The following is a 22,707-nucleotide window of genomic DNA, read 5'->3' on the forward strand; positions in this document are numbered from 1 at the left end:
TAAAAAAAAAAACACCAAACTCACCAAAATATAAAAAGAAAATAAATAGACAACAACATCATTGTTGCAGACGATTGCAAAAGATTGAGGAAATTTACTCCAAAAAATTATCCCAGCTGGAGCGCGTCCGCAAAACAACATGTCATTTTGTACTGAAATCACTTTACATGAAGTCACCGAGTGTCAGCAGTGTACTGTAAGGGTTAGAGAAAGGGGTTAAACAGAAGTATGGGGGGTATTGTAACTGACTGCTGGATATGATCATGGACGGATACTTGGACTACCAGCATTTTTTGTAGTGCAAACTACTCAATGGAAGCATGGTTCTGGTTTTCGAGGCCTAGCGTATAAGACCGGACCACTATACATGATCAAAACACAATGCAACTACAATGTCCAACTAGACCTAACAACATTACTTTCCAGTACACGTAGACGATCAATCAACGTAAATGAACATAATACAACTCGTTTATGCCCTACACATGAAGTTTACACTGTCCAACTAGTGATGAGCGAGTATACTCGTTGCTCGGGTTTTCCCGAGCACGCTCGGGTGGTCTCAGAGTATTTGTTAGTGTTTGGAGATTTAATTTTCATCGCCGCAGCTGAATGATTTACAGCTACTAGCCAGCTTGAATACATGTGGGGATTCCCTAGCTACCAGGCAACCCCCACATGTACCCAAGCAGGCTAGTAGCTGTAAATCATTCAGCTGCCGCGATGAAAACTAAATCTCCAAACACTAACAAATACTCGGAGGTCACCCAAGCGTGCTCTGGAAAACCCGAGCAACGAGTATACTCGCTCATCACTATGTCCAACCCATTCCAACCATGATTAAATACTACTACACCCACTGGCGGACACAGACAGAAGACGGCCCCTGTACATGAACAATATATGGGCCCTTTGCTCATCATCATAAAGAACAGCTGGGTCCTCTGACTTTTTGGGCCCCTGTGAAGCTGAACAGGTTGCACCAATGACCCGTCCGCCCCAGACTACACCCTTCACAGATTCACTTCAACTCCTAACAGGACCTCGCTTATGAGCATGACCATAACACATTTTGCCAATGAATACCGTAGGCCTCGCTTATCAAAACAGTCTTGTGGTCCATAGCAACCAATCAGAGGTGGGCTATCATTTTTAAAACAGCTCTGCTAAAATGAAAGCTGCACTATGATTAGTTGCCTTGGGCAACAAGAACAGTTTTTCTTTGACGCTGTTTTGATAAATCGATAGATGTTCATAGCAGCCAATGAGATCTCGGATGTCATTTCTAATACAGCTCTGCTAAAATGAAAGCTGCCCAGTGATTGGTCACCATGGGCAACAAACAGCATTTCTCTGAGAATGCTTTTATTAGGGGTGTAACTGGGTCCCAATGGTCCATATGAGAAGACCAGTATTCTTAAAGATCCATGATAGTTGGGGGGCCCCGTTAGAGATTTGTCTCTCGGAGATTCACTAGTTTGATAAAATTATTGTTGCCTGTAACAGCCAATTAGAGCTCAGATTTCATTTCTTAAACTGCTCTGGCAAAATGAAAGCTGCACCGTGATTGGTCGTCATGAGCAACAAAGTTTTACTTACGATAAAACTGATAATAAGGCCCAATCACGATAATAAATTTCCCTCATGCTGTATGCAGACATGTGTCATTCTACTAAACATGGCCGATGATGCCAAATCATAAACCAATCTATTGTTGTGCTTAATATTTGCAGCTTTGCTGACAGCTTCCAAACACAATACATTTGCATTTTTTTGCTGTAAGTAATGTTCTACGTTTCCTTCCTTCTTCCATGCACCTCAATCATACATTAACATTATGAAGCCAAATTATTCGGAAACTCGGTTTCTCCTTGTGCTCGGTCTATTGAATAGAATTGTAGCTTGGTATCCAAGGGCAACACAAAGAAAACACGAAAGGCAAAATAGGCATTCATAGAGATAAAACCGCGTATCTGGTGAATGTTGCAGCATGTGCAGGATAAAAAATGATTACACTATTGTTATTTGAAGGTGACTGTGTTATTATAACACCGCCAATACGCCAAAGATCAGAAATACGTATTTATTCTCATGTGATGCCACCTACGTTTTAGCCAAAGAATTAACAAAAGAAAAAAGGACATGTAGCGGCATCCAACCAACCGTAAGATATCGGGTAAGGCAGTCAGTACTCAGAGACTGGGATCCCGTCAGTGGATAACCTTCTCAAGGACACTACTACTGGGGTCTATAAACTATGCGTAAGAATGGCCGGACTGGGCAAGACGTTCCACACTAGAACCACCCTTCATGCCAATAGATTATATTGTCCCTTTTCTATGAGATAATAGACCCAACAATTCTATAAATTCGATATGGCTTTATTTTGGGCCCGAAGATAAACATCTTATAGGGAATGTATCCTCCGAGAATGACCTATTGTTTACACCAGGTTCTTGTCTTACGACCCCCCATACACACCACACCTGCCAATATTAACGGTTTCAGCCAACACTCTAAGGGCAGGTGCTGACAACCGTATATCCTTTCATTGGGTCGATTATGCTAATCACACTCTGATCAAAGTTTGTGGGATCAGATTCTCTCAGATGAGGAGAAGATGGAGAACAAAATGTCTTCATCTTCTCCATTCTGTCCATCTGTGCAAATCGGACTGGCCAAGTGAAGTCGGATGTCTTCCATCGACTCTTTGACTTGCATGGCCGAGTGTGATCCGAATATCAAATCAAACTTGATCATCCTGGGATTTTTTTTCCTTGGACAGACTTTGATAAAAAAAAAATCACACATGTGCACGGCCTCATAGGCTGAGACTGGTCCGAGTTCGATCCGGTGTTTTCGCACTTGGACCGAATATACAGTCATCTCAAGGATGGCATAATTCAGCCAACAGCCATTTCATGTGTATGGTGGCCATGACTTGTCTTTAAAGAAAAAAAAAGGCAATGTTTTTATTCTTCACATCACAGTATTTTTTTAACCAGTTGAAGACAAGACCATTTACCCCCATTCTTGACCAGGCACATTTTTTCTTTTCTTTTTGCACATGTACCCTTGGTTTAAAGAGCTGGAAAAAAAATTTCTCTTTAGGATATTCAAATAATTTTTGCATCTTTTTTTCCTGATCCGTAGAGCCTAATTTTTAAATTATTTTTATACAGCTTTCTTTTGTGCTGATAACAGTGGGAAAATAATGGAAATACATGTGCTTTCCCGTTACAATTATTTGATATATCAGACACGTTTAATTTATTTTTAAGCTACTTTTTTAAAATTATTTATTTCACACATTGTGCCCCCCTATAAAGTCATAAAAGACATTTCAACACTTGAATACATTTCTTAAATCTGATTTCCCCTGTGAAGGAGGCTGGTATGTTAGCCCCAGTTACAGTGGAAATTTAGCTTCTTGGCTACATATCGGAGTTGACTGAGTCTCCTAGGACCCAGCAACTCCAGCTCAATGCCTACACTCCGCAATCATATGATCACTGGATCCGGAGAAGGAAGTGCTGTCAGCATAGACAGCAATCGGGAAGGCAGAGACAGTAATAAGCCATCTCCGACTTCTCTAGGAGTCAGGCTGCCTCTGACAGCTGCACGGGAACATGGACCTCCCAGACATTTATCATCTAAAGTTTTTTAAAAAAGCAATTAAAAACTAAATTAGTAATCTCGCAATTTTCACACTGGCCACTGTGTTTTTTTTTTTTTTTTAGACTCATACTTCCTGGAAGAGTTTACAGCAGTTTCCTTATCAGCAGAGGCAGAGGATTACAATGACAAGTAAAACCTCTATACACAGCTGATAACACAGGATCCTGGGATCACAATAGGCGATGTCCCAGCCAACCCTCCTCTCCCTCCCTTCACGATGACCTTTGCACACACTCATTAGATGCTTTATTACAAAAGGTAGGGTCAGAGCCTGTGCACTGCTACTAATGTGCGTGTTATTTCCTGAAAGAACAGTTGGAATTTAAAAAATGCCCTAGTGGCCAGTGTGAAAATTGATAAATTTTGATTTATTATTTTTAATACAGATTCTGATATGGAAAAAAAAAAACATTGCCAAACATTTTAAAAATACACTTAACACACAGAAAAAACTCCAGATTTAAACAATAAGTCATTTTGAGCGACTTGAATAAAAAAAAAAGATTTTGCTATTGCCATCAAATTAATAAATTTATGTAATATAAATGTATAATTGACATAATTGACAAAATTGGGAGATATGTATGCTATATGTGTCTATATATCAGTGGTTATAATATGTTTTGTTGAGGGTTTTGCTGCCAGGTCACATTAATGTATGGATTGCGTATAATGAGTTCTCAAGCAAATCGAAGGAAAGGTAAAGGTGGACACATATGTAGTTGAGGAAACTAAGCTGCTAAACTGATGTCCTAAAAATAGGAGACACATTTAGGGGTTTTTATTCATAAGGTATACAAAATCTTTTTATGGAGCAATTATTGAACTTATTTAAAGGATATGTCAATTTTTTTTAACATGGTATAATTTTTAGCTCCAACAATATGTGATAAATTCCACCACACATTTGCAAAAAATCAAATGTGTCCAAAATGTGTCCATAGGTTGGAAATCCTTTTTGTTGATAAGGATCTTTAAGTTGCCTGCATAATTGAGGCATTAAAAAAACTTGTATGGTGCTGGTCAGAACTGTTAATCCTCAGAATCGCACCGCCCCCAGCAATCAGGAAGCCGAGAGGCAGGGGAGCATTGCACCCGTGAAGAAAAGAAGATGACAACAACCCCTTAGGTGATACATTTCTGTCTCCCACTAGAGGGAGATCAGGGACTTCATGAATACTGATTTACATAGAAGTCAATGATAAAACAGTATGCGATTAGCTCCACGGCTCCCTCTAGTGGTTGTACTGTATGCAGAAAAAAATGTTATAATTTAATTCTGTCCATGCTGGAAATTTGGAGTTCTCTATCAGAAAAAAAAAAAAACTCATAAGGATTAAATAGTAAATTAATCAGCACAAAATAAAAAAAAAAATTAAAAATGGTTTTCAAGGGTGTATGTTACTTTTAAGACTCTTATGACCAAGAAGTTATATGGTACGGTACACACAATGGATAATCTCTTGAGATTTGCTAGATTTATAAGGACCTAGCCGTGTTTTTCTCCAGTGACACTATAGCCTATTAGCCTTTTAACATGTGTGATCTACTGTCTGCATATGTTCAATACTCTCATATATATTTCGGCACACCCCTATGTATACTACAACACAAGCGTGACCGTACATGAGCAGTATGGCCTATGTGCATCTCTATAGGCGCAGAACATGTATTGCACAGTGGCTATTACTGGATTCCTGCTGCACAAATGGAAGCCTCGCTCATGAATGATGCAAGCCCTATGCCGTGCAGAAGGCGGCGGCAGCAGATGTGCATAGAGAAGAGTCAGCAGTGTAATTCTAAGGTTAAAATAATGCAATCCACAGGGATCAAACGGTAAAAATAACCCTGCTCTAACGCAGAGACAGCAGACTCAGATTCATTCTGCCGCTCCCTTGTATTCTGCTGATAACACACAGTCCTTGTCCAATGTCACCGGCAGCAGACTGGTGGCTCTCAGCGTCCGACTCATCACACGGATAAAAGCAAATGCTGGAAAACGTGACTTGCGCACACTTCACCTAATGGATCTGAGTAATATTATGTGTTATATCAGTCCTCCTGACCACAATGCAAGACAATGGGTGGGAGAAAAATGGCCTACACTGTATTGTTACTGATGAGCATCATCAAACGTGTTCTACACGACTTAGGTCAACCTTGGACGGATGGACTGAGTGACACGTAGTCAAGCGGACAATGCGCACCGCATACAATGCCAATATATGTGGAGAGATTAGCAAATCTGTCAAAATTCAGATTCAGCTTGATGCAAATTGAAAAAGCCCCAATTGCCAATAAAAAGGCCATTTTTTTTAAGCTCAGAGATCTCCCAACCCTAAAGTATACTGGATGGATGGGCTGGAATGGGGTTAAAAAAAAACACAAAAAAATCATACTAACCTAGCTTCTCGCCTGTCCACTGCTGGCATCCTAGACCCCTGCCTAGCTATGGCGCCAGTCTCATCTTCATTTTTGTCAGTTCTTCTGGTGCCAGCTAGGTCTTGACGCACGTTTTTTGACATCATAATGTCAGAATGTTTGTCACCACACACGTCATGGCGTCCAAACGTGCATCAAGGTCCAATAGAGAGTGAAGAGTAGACTGGTGCCGGAGTGAAGAGGGGGCATAGGAAGTTGAAGAGCAGCAGGAAGTTCTGGTGACAGAGACGGGTGAAGGGTAAGTAGCTATGATTCCTTATTATCTATTAACCCCTTCACGGGGTGTATGAATACAGTAAGTAAAATGGTAGGCAACTGACAAGCATTTTGCTGGATTCGAGCAAATTGAATTGCCAAAAATTTGGATTCACTAGAATTTGGTAATTTCGTGAAATGGATTTGGTTCACTTAAAACTCATTAGCTCTCCCTTAGTATATAGTATATACTGTAGTTCTTATAAAAGAAAGCAGGGAGGGGGTATACATTAAGACTGGTGCTGCTCATACCTTTCTTAATAAAGGGCTCTCTGGAATATGATGTACAGAATTCAATAAAGGGGTTTTCCTACTAACAAAGTTAATGTTAAAGTTGATTTAAATCAATTGATCTCAGAATAATAATAAGTTCCACACTTGGATGTGTTTAAAATTTTATGTGCTGAGATGATCTTATAAATGTGTCCCTGCTGTGCACTGTGTAATGGCCATGTACGACCATGCGGAAACATGCTCTGATCATACCACAGCTCCTGGGCAGGGGAAGACACAAAAGAGAGTATACAGACAGGACAGCATGAGATCACAGCTGTGAGATGAAGCACTTTCCTGCCTTTTCAAAAAATGTTTTACCTAAAAAAAAAAGGATTATTGGGATCCCGTACTGTAATGTCTGTATACTCTTTTGCATCCTCCCCTGCCCAGGAGCTGTGGTATGATCGGACCATGTTCCTGCATGGTCGAACACGACCATTACACAGTACACTGCAGGGACACATTTATAAGATTATCTCAGCACAGGAACATTTTATTTAAACTCATCCAATTGTGAAAATTATTATTATTCAAAATCTATTGATTAAAATTAACTTTGTTCGTGGGACAACCCCTTAAATGAATTTGGTGTATCTGTGCACCTCGCCAAAAATTCTACTCAAGTCAAGAGCAGGAGTAGCATTTCTGGTGTAAAAATCGCAGACACTTTTACAGAGTTTAATGGGGGATCCGTGCCCCCCATACCGCCAGGCTCCTCTCCAACTCTCTCTCTTTGACAGAGATGCTTCAGAGGGTCATGAAAGTGCCAAAAGTCACCCAATTTTTGTGCAGCTCCTCGATGCGCAAACATTTAATGACATTTAAAAACATTTTATGCCAGAAATCTTTGATGAAATCCCCCCGCGTCATTAGTGCCATCTGAAAGTATCATCCCTGATAGCCAATATTCCACCCATAATGGAACCATGACTGAGGCACCAGCTGTTGACCGCTGTTTCAGAGGGATTTTTTACTCCTCATTAGTGCAAAGTGGGGTTTTGGAAGGCTGGCTGAAAAAGCTCTTAGAAGAAGGTTGTAGTTGTCTTTGCGGAGTCCCAGGTGGCATTGAGAGTCAAGGTCAAGAGCTATTTTACATACTTTTCCCAGAGGGTCTAGCCCAGTGTTCCCCAACTCCGGTCCTCGAGAGCCACCAACAGGTCATGTTTTCAGGATTTCCTTAGTATAGCACAGGTAATTGAATGCTTGCCTGTCCAGGTGATGCAATTATCACCTGTGCAATGCAAAGGAGATCCTGAAACCATGACCTGTTGGTGGCTCTCGAGGACCGGAGTTGGGGAACACTGGTCTAGCCTGTAGGCCTCCCTACACCAGCTGATTCTCCGCGAGGAAAAATAGAACTTTCCAAACAGTTTTATATTTTAAAACCAACATCTAAAATAGTCCAAAATCTTAAATCTGTAGATGTTTAATTAAAGTGCTGTACCATAAGGAGGTATACAGATTTAGCAAGTGTTGATTTGAAACTCAGCTTGCTACATAATATAAGGCGGTGAACCAGAACTTGACATTTATCACAGCACAAGCAATTGAAAATATTAAGCTAAGGTCTGGACCATCATGCCGCTTAATGTATCACTTTCCAAGTTAATATTTGCTATATTCATACTTGCGGTTGGTATAGAAGGACCTCTCCAATTCATTGTAAGGGACAATGACAAATTTAGAACTAATGGTTATCTATATAATCACCCAAAAATAGTTAATTTCGGAGGGTCTCATAAATGAACTTGGGTGAAGCCACATGATGCCAACCCATCCATCAAACTAATGTCATGAGGCTCTGTTTAAAGAGGATCTGTGGCCAGGTCAAAAATGGCCAGTTTTTGCTCTTGTTTATTCTTGATGCCCCCCAAGTATTCTATTTTTAGTGCCCTATTTTTTTAAAATCTACCATAGGGTTCTAGAGATCTGAGCCTTTTTTAAGTGCTAATTTTTATGCTTTTTTTTACAAGGGGGTGTGCCTACAGATCAGCCTAAGGACACGCCCCCAGGGAATTCTGTGTGCCACGCCCCATTGCTAAACACCATAAAATGGATCACTGAATAAAAAAGCCTATAACACTGAAACCGTATGGTAGATTTTAAAATGTAGAATACGGAATTCTCAGGGGAGTAGAAGGAATAAAATATGAGCAAAAATTTGCCACTTGTAACCAGTTGACAGGTCTGCTTTAAACTATCACTCATAGGTTTCCAACACAGGGGCTTCTGATATTTTGATGGCAATTTTTGTAAGGTCTGTACAGCTATTACTGAGTCAAAAATAGCAGAAATCTGATAGTCGCCATTGTTTCATTTGGGTCAGTGAGGATGTGTTGCTTTTTACTGGAAAATGGATCTTTATACTAGTATTAAATAAGGCTAACATAAATAAAACTAATGCTAGAGGTAAGAAAGAAAAGAAAAATAAATAAACTAAATAAAGAAAAGGACAAAAAACAAAATAATACATATGGATACAAAAGAATAATAAAATAAATCAAGGCAAAAAGCAAAATAAAAACACATTGAAACAAATGAATAATAACATAAATCAAAGGACAAAAAGCAAATTAAAAAAACACATTGGAACAAAAAAATAACAAACAAAAAGGACAAAAAAAGCAAAATAAAAACGCATTTAAAGAAAAGAGTAATAAAATAACTAAAAGGCCAAAAACCAAAATAAAAACACATTGAAACAAAAGAATAATGAGATAAATCAAAGGACAAAAAACAAAATGAAAACATATTTAAACAAAAGAATAATAAGATAAAAGGATAAAAAGCAAAATAAAAGCATTGAAACAAAAGAATAATAAAATAAATAAAATGCTAAAAAGCGAAATAAAAACACATTGAAACAAAAGAAAAATAAGATAAATAAAAGGCCAAAAAAGTCAAAATAAAAACATATTGAAACAAAAGAAAAATAAGATAAATAAAAGGACATAAAGAAAAATAAAAACATTGAAACAAAAGAATAATAAGATAAATAAAAGGACACAAAGCTAAATAAAAACATTCAAACAAAAGAATGGTATAAATAAAAGGACATAAAGCAAAATAAAAACATTGAAACAAAAGAATAATAAGATAAATCAAAAGACATAAAGCTAAATAAAAACATTCAAACAAAAGAATGGTATAAATAAAAGGACATAAAGCAAAATAAAAACATTGAAACAAAAGAATAATAAGATAAATAGAAGGACATAAAGCTAATTAAAAACATTGAAACAAAAGAATAGTATAAATAAAAGGACAAAAAAAAACAAAATAAAAACATATTGCTCATGCATAAGACACACATAAGACCTTACATCTCATTGAAGTCATTAGCTCACTCTAAACTTATTGGTTGTGTTATAAAAAAAAAGACATATAATGATGTAATCTATTTTTATTATATTTTGGCACAGTGTTACAGTGTATGATACTGGCTTCTAATAGAACTGCTCTGCTTAGGAAAAATAATTATTAATTATACTGATTAAAAGTAACAGCAGCTTCCACATCACATCAAATGTAGTTATGTAGAACATGCAGGAAGAGGACTGAGCAGAGATCAGTCCAGGCACATACTTAAGGCAATCAAGCAGATCTGTACAGGATAATGCCTAATCATCTATTCTATCCTTTCCTGTGCATGCTCATGAATTAAAGGAGAATGGCACTATAACGTGTCCCCTTTTAGAAGGACCACGATGGGCGACTTAGAGACAGCCCCAATAGACTATTCATGCATCCTCATTAACCAAGAGCCACATTTAGTTGGGGATCACACTTGCGATGAATAAGGATGGAACATCGCATAGCGCTCGGACCAGTATTCATCTATGGGGCAGCTCACATCAGCGTTTCTTTTCTGAGCTGCGATTTACACTGAGTCTCGGCTCACTCGCACCCATATAAGCCTGTGATATCATTTGGTCAGTATTTGGTCAGTATTTTCCATCAGTATTTGTAAGCCAAAACCAGGAGTGGAACAATCAGAGGAAAAGTATAATAGAAACACATCACTACTTCTGCATTTATCACCCACTCCTGGTTTTGACTTACAAATACTGATGTAAAATACTGACCAAATACTGCTAGTGTGAACACGGCCTTAAAGGCATCTGCGCTTGACGTCTTTTAGACACCGGTGTACGGTACTAGCTGAGATTTGGCAGAGGAAGACGGTTTGAGATACTTTTGTCCGGTGGTGTCTTTTCCATCGTTATTTTTGTTGTTTTTGTCAGCGGAATCCTTGGGGGGTATTTTGATATAAACTATTTTGCAGTTTACGAGCTGAGGCTACTTGAAGAATTATCAGGTTACTTCTTTTAACCAATTCACATTTTTTTGGAAACCTGAAGTCTATAAGAGAAGATCAAAAAGACTGAACATGTGAACAGCGAGTCGTTTTGACATTGTAATGCACAAGTTCGTTCCTTTCGATCGTTTAGCACTTTTTCAGGAGGGTTACTGAGCGGACTCACCTGAAAAAGACGACATGTGCACATACCCTCAGGGTTCTTTTTGGCAACAAGTTAGGTAATAACTTGCTGATCGATGGCGGTCCAACCATTAGCACCCCATACAGATCCAGAGAATTGGGCTCTGAAATACCATATTGGAATAGAGCCTATTCTCCATTCATTGTTTTTGGAACTAATAGCTTGTGCCGATGGCCGCCATAAGGTCTATCATTCGAGAACATCGGGCCGACTATACAAGTGACACTCTGATCAAACTCTGATCAGTGTCAGCATGTGAGGAGAAGATGGAGAACAACATTTCTACATCTTCTCCATTCTGCCAGTTTGTTGCAATCAGACTGCATTCAGATGTCATCCGAGTGCAGCCTGCTCAATTCCACAAACCTATAGACTTGAAAGGATGCGTGCCATCCGATTTGTGCTACAACATTTTTCTCATGCCGAATTGGCATGAGCGAATAAACGCCGATCAGTACTGCTCCATAGAATAACATTGGTCCGAGTGCTAACGATAAAACATCGGATAGCACTAGTCCTATATATACGCTTGTATGAGCGAGCCCTAATGGTTTAATACAGCAATCAGGTATCTCTGTAAGACCCATAGACAATTTCAAGATACAGTTCTCTGGATCAGTGGGAAACTCGGAGGTCTGACCCCAAAGACTAGCAAGGTCTTCTCCCAGGTTTGCTCAGTGGATGATTTCACAAACTCCCCTCTCCCGCTCTCTGACCACAACCTTCTTTCATTCTCTATCAAGAACTGCCATCCCGCTCAGGTCACCCCCACTTTCCACACTTATAGAAACATACAGGCCATTAACACCCAGAAACTTATGCAGAACTTGCAGTCCTCATTGGCCCCAATCTCCTCCATCTCATGTCCTGATTCTGCACTGAAGCATTACAATGAAACCCTGCAAAGTGCCCTGGATGAAATTGCACCTCCTATACATAAAACAACTCAGCACAGACTGCGACAACCCTGGCACACGCTGCAAACACGTTTCCTGCAGCGGTGCTCCAGGTGCGCCGAACATCTGTGGAGAAAATCTAATCTACCAGAAGATTTCATCCATTATAAGTTTATGCTTAAAACATATAACTCTGCCCTTCACCTCTCCAAACAAACCCATTTTAACACCCTCATCACCTCACTGTCCAATAACCCTAAACGTCTATGACACTTTTCATTCCCTACTCAACCCAAGAGTGCAGGCTCCAACCACGGATCTCCGTGCTGACAAACTGGCCAACTACTTCAAAGAAAAAATTGACCACATTCGACAGGAAATCATCTCCCAATCTCTTCATACCATGCACTGTCCTCCCTCTCCCACTGCATCTAGCTCTCTCTGACTTTGAACCAGTTATAGAAGAAGTAATCAGGCTCCTTGCATCTTCTCACCCGACCACTTGCACCAGTGACCCAATTCCGTCACATCTCTTCCAGTCCCTTTTCGTGGCTGTTACCTCTCACCTAACAAAAATATTCAACCTTTCTCTCTCTTCCGGTATCTTTCCCTCCTCATTTAAGTATGCCCTCATACATCCATTACTTAAAAAACCATCCCTCGATCAAAACTGTGCCGCTAATTATAGACCTGTCTCTAATCTTCCCTTCATCTCTAAACTCCTCGAACACCTGGTCCACTCCCATCTTATACGCTACCTCTCAGATAACTCTCTTCTCGACCCTCTTCAATCTGGTTTCCGCTCTTTACACTCTACTAAAACTGCCCTCACTAAAGTCTCTAATGACCTACTAACAGCTAAATCTAATAGTCACTACTCCATGCTAATTCTCCTGGATCTCTCTGCAGCATTCAACACTGTGGATCATCAGCTCCTCCTCACTATGCTCCGCTCCATCGGCCTCAAGGACACTGTGGATCATCAGCTCCTCCTCACTATGCTCTGCTCCATCGGCCTGAAGGACACCGTTCTCTCCTGGTTCTCCTCCTATCTCTCTGACCGATCCTTCACTGTATCTTTTGCTGGTTCCTCCTCCTCTCACCTTCCCCTTACTGTTGGGGTTCCTCAAGGATCAGTCCTAGGCCCCCTCCTCTTCTCTTTGTACACTGCCCCTATTGGACAAACAATCAGTAGATTTGGTTTCCAGTACCATCTCTATGCTGATGACACCCAATTATACACTTCTTCTCCTGATATCACGCCTGCCTTTTTAGTAAACACCAGTGATTGTCTTACCGCTGTCTCTAACATCATGTCCTTCCCTCTATCTGAAACTGAACCTGTCAAAAACTGAACTCCTCGTGTTCTCTCCCTCTGCCAACCTACCTTTGCCTGACATTGCCATCTCCGTGTGTGGTTCCACCATTTCTCCCAAGCAACATGCCCGCTGCCTTGGGGTCATACTTGATTCCGAGCTTTCATTCACCCCCTACATCCGATCACTGGCTGCTCTTGTTATCTGCACCTCAAAAACCTTTCTAGAATTTGACCTTTTCTTACTTTCAACTCTGCAAAAACTCTTACTGTTTCAGTTATTCATTCTCGTCTGAATTATTGTAACTCTCTACTAATCGACCTCCCTCTTATCAAACTCTCCCCGCTCCAATCTGTCCTGAATGCTGCTGCCAGGATTATATTCCTCACCAACCATTACACCAATGCCTCTACCTTGTGCCAGTCATTACTCTGGTTACCTATCCGCTCCAGAATCCAGTACAAAACTACTACCCTCATCCACAAAGCGCTCCATGGCTCAGCACCACCCTACATCTCCTCTCTGGTCTCAGTCTACCACCCTACCCATGCCCTCCGCTCCGCTAATGACCTGAGGTTAACATCCTCAATAATCAGAACCTCCCAATCCCGTCTCCAAGACTTTTCACGTACTGCGCCAATTCTGTGGAATTCACTACCCAGGTTAATACGATTAATCCCCAATCCACACAGTTTTAAACATGCCCTAAAAATGCATTTGCTCAGACTGGCCTACCGCCTCAATGCATTAACCTAACGATCCCTGTGTGGCCCATTCAATAAAAGTTAAACCATAATCAGGTTCCTCACATCAAGTTCTCATACACTTTATGCAGTTAATAGCCTCTGTGTCTGTACTGTTACATATTTAAGCAGTTAACTGGTTCATGCAGCTTTACATGAACACCCGATCCTTACACTATGGCTGGTCCGAACAACGAAAGCAATTGTTATCATCCACCTCTCGTGTCTCCCCTTTTTCCTCATAGTTTGTAAGCTTGCGAGCAGGGCACTCATTCCTCTTGGTATCTATTTTGAACTGTGATTTCTGTTATGCTGCAATGTCTATTGTCTGTACAAATCCCCTCTATAATTGGTAAAGCGCTGCGGAATATGTTGGCGCTATATAAATAAAATTATAATCATTATTATTAAGTTATCACCGATCCATAGGATAAGTACAGAGGATCATAAATTCTCTCATCTAAGAGAATCTGTTATCCTTGTTTGTCGGTTTTGGGTAACAAGTGTTTTTCATTTGCCCTGTTTTTCTGTCCTATCACATTTCGGGTGCAGCTTTAAATACTTTCCCTGTTGGTGTTTCCTGGTGGTGATAGACTTTGTTGGATTCATTCATTTTACTGTAGCTAGTGTTGGTTGCAGCTGTTTTGTGTGTGATTCCTTAACTCCTTAGGGAATTGCTACTCTAACGATACTAGGAGCTGCTAACGATATTCAGGGCAAGCCGCCGTCGAGTAGCGGCACCATTACGTTATCTCAGGGTGCCAACCTCCGCGGTCAAGGAAGGGACAGACCAGGGCCAGAGAAGGGCTTTTTCTAGTCTGAACAGGAACTTGTCAGATTTAGGTATTTGTCTTCTTAGTTTGTACGTTACCCGTATGAAAGTACTTTGGCAGTGGTAACAAGCCCCATAGAATAACATGGGGACGAGTGCCATAAAAAGGACGGATAGCACTCGCCCGATTATTACAGCCGTCTGCACAAGCTCATAGGAAAGGTGATAACTTGCAGAGTTGGGAATAAACAAATGAACATTTTCAGATTGGTAAATTTGGTAGAAGAAGAATGGTCAGATTAAAATATTTCATATGAATTCCTAACTAAATAAAATAAAACAAGTAATTATTCATCAGGGACACCAATGCATTTGCACAATTTTGTGGAGATCCAGTGGTGTCAGACTTTTTTTTTTATGCCCCACTTTTTTGGCTTTCGGGGGAAAGAATAAGGGACCAAATTTGGGAGGATTCCTCTTTTAGCATTGAGCATCGCCATGCTACGAGCAAGTAAACGAAAGGTAAGTCATCGCCAATAGAAGTTCACTACGAGCTCAATGAATACAATGAAATGCTCGATTTAGTATCACATTCACATAACGGCCCCGAGTGCAAGGAGCCTTCAATGTGTCGTACATTGTAGACCCCTCCGTCACCAAGCTAGATCGTATTAAAAAGCAGTAACAAACACTACTGACCTTTCCCAAAGATAGGGCCCTCTTCAGTAAGGGATTTCCATTTTGTGCCAGTGGCTAAATCCTTCAAGTGTTCCTCCAAATGTGGGCCTATGGCAAAAATCCTTAGTGAATAGGGCCCAATAACAGTTACAGCTTGGTATATTTAGTGTATATATTATTAATATATATTTCATGCATGCACAATACGAACACTCGGGAGCATAGTCCTCCTCCAGAAATACAGGAGAATCGAAAATATAACAATAGCGCATATTACAGGAAAACCATCACATACATTCCTTCTATCGTTATTTCATACTTATCATTTCTAGACTTTACCTTCGGGAGTCAATGTAAGGTTGATCCTGTATAATAATAAGGTTAGCTTAGCACTGCTCCTTATTGATGCTGGAAGACTCGTAATAAAATGACACCCAATTTAAAAGGACACATTACTTGCCATAAATATATATTTTTATCTTATGTAAACGTCGCTGTTTTCCTAAGTTTGGCGCTGTTTTTCTTTTCTTCCTGCGCCTCCCCATTCCTGAGTTATAGTCCCTTCTTCCCTAATCCTATGTTTTCCAAAGGGGCGTAGTCCTTAACTCTTGTCTGTGGGCGTGTTCTTGAACTCCACACCCACTTGCCCAACAAGATTAGAGGATGCCGTTTCTCAGGAACGGAGAGGGGCAGGAACAAAAGAAAACAATGACAGATTCAGGAGAAGAGTGCCATTTAAAGGGAACCTGACAGAAGATACATGTTCCCCGAACCACAGGCAGCGTGTATCAGACACTGACACTAGGTATGTTTGTCCCTGAAACATTGCGGCATTTCACAGCACAGCAGACTAGTCGAAAAGGCCGATCCTCTGCGGTTTCTCCCAGATCACCGCTAATGATGTCAGGTCTCTCCCTATATAGAAACCAGTCACTCAAGAGGAACACGGGGAGAAGCCACTGGGGATCGGCCTTGTAAGTAAGGCTCTTGCCTTAGTGCTCGAAACACATAGGACTAGTGTATTAATCATAGCTATGATCAAGAGCCTTAGTGCTAGAAACGCGTAGAACTAGAAAGATAATCATATCTATGATTAAGAGCCTTAGTGCTCGAAACGCGTAGGAATAGTATGTTATTCATAGCTATGATTAAGAGGCTTAATGTATGAAACACGTAGGACTAGTGTGTGAATCGTATCTATGATTAAGTGCCTTAGTGCTCGAAATGAATAGGACTAGTGTTTAAATCATAGCTGGAAACGCGTAGGACTGGCGTGTAAATCATAGCTTTGATTAAAAGGCTTAATGTTCAAAACACATAGGACTAGTGTGTTATTCAAAGGCTATGATTAAGAGGCTTGGTGCTCGATTCGCGTAGGACTAGTGTTTTAATGAAAGGCAATGATTAAGAGGCTTGGTGCTCGAAATGCGTAGGACTAGTGTTTTAATTAAAGGCAATTATTAAGAGGCGTGGTGTTCAAAACGCGTAGGACTAGTGTTTTAATCAAAGGCAATGATTAAGAGGCTTGGTGCTCGAAACGCGTAGGACTAGTGTTTTAATCAAAGGCTATGATTAAGAGGCTTGGTGCTCGAAACACGTAGGACTAGTGTTTTAATCAAAGGCTATGATTACCAGGCTTGGTGCTCGATTCGCGTAGGACTAGTGTTTTAATCAAAGGCGATGATTAAGAGGCTTGGTGCTCAAACCGCGTAGGACTAGTGTTTTAATCAAAGGCTATGATTAAGAGGCTTGGTGCTCGAACTGCGTAGGACTAGTGTGTTAATCAAAGGCTATGATTAAAGGCTTGGTGCTCAATTCGCGTAGGACTAGTGTTTTAATCAAAGGCAATGATTAAGAGGCTTGGTGCTCAAAACGCGTAGGACTAATGTTTTAATTAAAGGCAATGATTAAGAGGCTTGGTGCTCGAAACGTGTAGGACTAGTGTTTTAATCAAAGGCAATGATTACGAGGCTTGGTGCTCGAACCGTGTAGGACTAGTGTTTTAATCAAAGGCGATGATTAAGAGGCTTGGTGCTCGAAACGCGTAGGACTAGTGTTTTAATCAAAGGCGATGATTAAGAGGCTTGGTGCTCGAAACGCATAGGAGTAGTGTTTTAATTAAAGGCTATGATTAAGAGGCTTGGTGTTCAAAACGCGTAGGACTAGTGTTTTAATCAAAGGCAATGATTAAGAGGCTTCGTGCTCGAACCGCGTAGGACTAGTGTTTTAATCAAAGGCTATGATTAAGAGGCTTGGTGCTCGAACCGCGTAGGACTAGTGTGTTAATCAAAGGCTATGATTAAAGGCTTGGTGCTCAATTCGCGTAGGACTAGTGTTTTAATCAAAGGCTATGATTAAGAGGCTTGGTGCTCGAAACGCGTAGGACTAATGTTTTAATTAAAGGCAATGATTAAGAGGCTTGGTGCTCGAAACGTGTAGGACTAGTGTTTTAATCAAAGGCGATGATTAAGAGGCTTGGTGCTCGAAATGCGTAGGACTAGTGTTTTAATCAAAGGCAATGATTATGAGGCTTGGTGCTCGAACCGCGTAGGACTCGTGTTTTAATCAAAGGCGATGATTAAGAGGCTTGGTGCTCGAAACGCGTAGGACTAGTGTTTTAATCAAAGGCGATGATTAAGAGGCTTGGTGCTCGAAACGCATAGGAGTAGTGTGTTAATTAAAGGCTATGATTAAGAGGCTTGGTGTTCAAAACGCGTAGGACTAGTGTTTTAATCAAAGGCAATGATTAAGAGGCTTCGTGCTCGAACCGCGTAGGACTAGTGTTTTAATCAAAGGCTATGATTAAGAGGCTTGGTGCTCGAAACGCGTAGGACTAGTGTGTTAATCAAAGGCTATGATTAAGAGGCTTGGTGCTCGAAACGTGTAGGACTAGTGTTTTAATCAAAGGCGATGATTAAGAGGCTTGGTGCCAAACTGCGTAGGACTAGTGTTTTAATCAAAGGCTATGATTAAGAGGCTTGGTGCTCGAAACGCGTAGGACTAGTGTGTTGATCAAAGGCAATGATTAAGAGGCTTTGTGCTCGAACCGCGTAGGGCTAGTGTGTTAATCAAAGGCTATGATTAAGAGGCTTGGTGCTCGAAACGTGTAGGACTAGTGTTTTAATCAAAAGCGATGATTAAGAGGCTTGGTGCCAAACTGCGTAGGACTAGTGTTTTAATCAAAGGCTATGATTAAGAGGCTTGGTGCTCGAAACGCGTAGGACTAGTGTGTTGATCAAAGGCAATGATTAAGAGGCTTTGTGCTCGAACCGCGTAGGACTAGTGTGTTAATCAAAGGCTATGATTAAGAGGCTTAGTGCTCGAAACGCGTAGGACTAGTGTTTTAATTAAAGGCTATGATTAAGAGGCTTGGTGCTTGAAACGTGTAGGACTAGTGTTTTAATCAAAGGCGATGATTAAGAGGCGTGGTGCTTGAAACGCGCAGGACTAGTGTTTTAATCAAAGGCGATGATTAAGAGGCGTGGTGCTTGAAACGCGTAGGATTAGTGTGCTAAAGTGTCTTAGTGTTAAAAATCCATAGGTATAGTGTTTACTAATAAATAATGTTTTTAGAGTCTTTTCCATTGTTGTTGCTGGATGCCTTCCTTCCTTCTACCTGATCATTTTCACCTGGAGCCGGCCCGTGGCCTCTGTCCGTGCACTGCACTCTTATTACATTGGACAATACCTGGACAGGGCGAGCTGACGTGATATTTTTTCTTTGCCTTTGTTCTGATACATTCTTCCCTTGCTTCGGGTACCATGTATCAGCCATCAGGTTCCCTTTAGCACAACTAAACCAAATACATATTGATGCAAAGTGGCAGGTCCTCTTTAAATGCGAAGGAAAGTAGAAAAGTGGGTATAAATGATCCAATAATTGGGGGAAAACAATGGATCTGAAGACGAGAAACAAGTAATAAATGATCCACCATTAATTAGACATTGACTCCCGATAGATGTGTCAGCCCTCACCTTCCCACCAATGTCTCACAATAAATCTGATACATTGTGTTCCAGACACATGTAGCAGAAACGACTCCCGACAGGAGTTATACCAAACATTTTTTTTCATCACCTTGGGATATTTCACGTTAGGAGGAAAGAAAAGGAAAGACACATCGACTTACATATTACATTATATTACTAAATACCAGAAAAGAAGGGTCAGAGCTCTAGAGATGTTTCAGCCATTCATGTCAAGGACACATCTTGCTACATTTGCTGGGCTTAAAGGGGTTGGATGATAGTGCTGGAATAGCATCACACAGACTGATGGCTTTGTGGTTTCTTTGGCTGCTTGCGTAAGATCTTGGTTCCATAAGAACAAAAGGATAATCAGACACAATTTTGTTTTTTTTTATTATATAGGCAATCCAAAAAGAGAATCTTGATATTTTGGCCGTATGGCAAGGACCCTTTTCTCCAGCGACATTTTGGGAATGACACTTTACAATTTCAAATTTGGGAATGCCTATGCACTAAAACATTTAAAGGGACAGTCCCTGAAATGGGACTATACAGTTGTGGCCAAAAGTATTGACGCCCCTGCAATTCTGTCAGATAATATTCATTTTCTTCGTGAAAATGATTGCAATCACAAATTCTTTGGTATTATTATCTTCATTTAATTTGTCTTAAATGAAAAAAACACAAAAGAGAATGAAGCAAAAAGCAAAACATTGATCATTTCACACAAAACTCCAAAAATGGGCCAGACAAAAGTATTGGCACCCTCAGCCTAATACTTGGTTGCACAAACTTTAGCCAAAATAACTGCGACCAACCGCTTCCGGTAACCATCAATGAGTTTCTTACAATGCTCTGCTGGAATTTTAGACCATTCTTTTTTGGCAAACTGCTCCAGGTCCCTGATATGTGAAGGGTGCCTTCTCCAAACTGCCATTTTTAGATCTCTCCACAGGTGTTCTATGGGATTCAGGTCTGGACTCATTGCTGGCCACCTTAGGGGTATGTGTCCACGTTCAGGATTGCATCAGGATTTGGTCAGGATTTTTCATCAGTATTTGTAAGCCAAAACTAGGAGTGGGTGATAAATGCAGAAGTGGTGCATATGTTTCTATTATACTTTTCCTCTAATTGTTCCACTCCTGGTTTTGGCTTACAAATACTGATGAAAAATCCTGACCAAATCCTGATGCAATCCTGAACGTGGACACATACCCTAAAAGTCTCCAGTGCTTTCTCTCCAACCATTTTCTAGTGCTTTTTGAAGTGTGTTTTGGGTCATTGTCCTGCTGGAAGACCCATGACCTCTGAGGGAGACCCAGCTTTCTCACACTGGGCCCTACATTATGCTGCAAAATTTGTTGGTAGTCTTCAGACTTCATAATGCCATGCACACGGTCAAGCAGTCCAGTGCCAGAGGCAGCAAAGCAACCCCAAAACATCAGGGAACCTCCGCCATGTTTGACTGTAGGGACCGTGTTCTTTTCTTTGAATGCCTCTTTTTTTCTCCTGTAAACTCTATGTTGATGCCTTTGCCCAAAAAGCTCTACTTTAGTCTCATCTGACCAGAGAACATTCTTCCAAAACGTTTTAGGCTTTTTCAGGTTAGTTTTGGCAAACTCCAGCCTGGCTTTTTTATGTCTCGGGGTAAGAAGTGGGGTCTTCCTGGGTCTCCTACCATACAGTCCCTTTTCATTCAGACGCCGACGGATAGTACGGGTTTACACTGTTGTACCCTCGGACTGCAGGGCAGCTTGAACTTGTTTGGATGTTAGTCGAGGTTCTTTATCCAACATCCGCACAATCTTGCGTTGAAATCTCTTGACAATTTTTCTTTTCCGTCCACATCTAGGGAGGTTAGCCACAGTGCCATGGGCTTTACACTTCTTGATGACACTGCGCACGGTAGACACAGGAACATTCAGGTCTTTGGAGATGGACTTGTAGCCTTAAGATTGCTCATGCTTCCGCACAATTTGGTTTCTCAAGTCCTCAGACAGTTCTTTGGTCTTCTTTCTTTTCTCCATGCTCAATGTGGTACACACAAGGACACAGGACAGAGGTTGAGTCAACTTTAATCCATGTCAACTGGCTGCAAGTGTGATTTAGTTATTACCAACACCTGTTAGGTGCCACAGGTAAGTTACAGGTGCTGTTAATTACACAAATTAGAGAAGCATCACATGATTTTTCGAACAGTGCCAATACTTTTGTCCACCCCCATTTTTATGTTTGGTGTGGAATTATATCTAATTTGGCTTTAGGACAATTCTTTTTGTGTTTTTTCATTTAAGACAAATTAAATGAAGATAATAATACCAAATAATTTGTGTTTGCAATCATTTTCAGGAAGAAAATAAGTATTATCTGACAGAATTGCAGGGGTGTCAATACTTTTGGCCACAACTGTATATGTGCCATATGTAGTCACCCTCCCTGGTGCCTTCTTTTTGCCTCCCACTGAGACTGGCATTGAGGCCATCCAGCTTTCGCATTGGCGTAGGGAGTCGTGGTAAGTCTGATCATCGCCTGCAACATAAAGGAACAGGGAGGCGATGAATAGTCCAGGCTTACCGCTCTACTTTCCATACCATCTTGGATGGAGGAAGACTGGAATTTCGGACTCCACAGACGAGGCAGTGTGAGGCAAATGGATGGGGTGATTTTGCATGTCAAATATATACTTCCAGTGACAGGGTAGAGGGTTGCTTCTACCACGATAGAAATAGAAGTGTATATTTTTCCCCCAAAACAGCGCCATCTCGTCTGCAGGCTATGTCTGGTATTGCAGCTCAGTCACAGCCCGCAGTGGTGGCTGTTTCTACTAAAAAAAAAAAATGCAGACCACTTTTTTTTTTAGTTTCTTAAACCCATTTAAGACGAGAAGATTTTTTTTTATTAGGAACAAACATGTTTTGCAGATCTTATGGTTGATCGTCGTAAAGGAGAAGGATCTAGACAGCTGCCATTTCCTTCACAAGCCCCTCTGCGCTTTTGTAATGTCCCACACTTGGGAACAAAACACATTTGATTGTGATTGAGAAGCAAAAAAAAAAATCCTGATTTTGAGATGTAGAATGGAGAGGAGGAGGGGAGAGAAGGAAAGCGGAGACGAGCAGTCTGGCAATTATAGCTGCCAATGGAGGCTCCATCCGACTATCACAGGCAATATTCTGGGCC

At 40.7% G+C, this 22,707-nt stretch overlaps 1 protein-coding gene across 13 annotated transcripts in view; it reads right to left on the reverse strand.

Moving 5' to 3' along the window:
* The window catches only part of ELAVL4 (ELAV like RNA binding protein 4), a 147,218-nt gene that overhangs the window by 36,379 nt on the left and 88,132 nt on the right, over positions 1-22,707 (reverse strand). For 7 of the 13 annotated variants that reach the window (XM_069737935.1, XM_069737934.1, XM_069737933.1 and 4 more), the window contains exon 3: positions 15,580-15,666. The exons of the other annotated variants lie outside the window; for them this stretch is intronic. In XM_069737935.1, coding sequence (XP_069594036.1) covers positions 15,580-15,666 — 87 coding nt within the window. The remainder of the gene's footprint in view (positions 1-15,579; positions 15,667-22,707) is intronic. 13 annotated transcript variants of the gene reach the window in all.

This window comes from Ranitomeya imitator, chromosome 8 (genome assembly GCF_032444005.1).
Source record: "Ranitomeya imitator isolate aRanImi1 chromosome 8, aRanImi1.pri, whole genome shotgun sequence".
In the NCBI taxonomy this organism is placed as follows: Eukaryota; Metazoa; Chordata; class Amphibia; order Anura; family Dendrobatidae; genus Ranitomeya; species Ranitomeya imitator.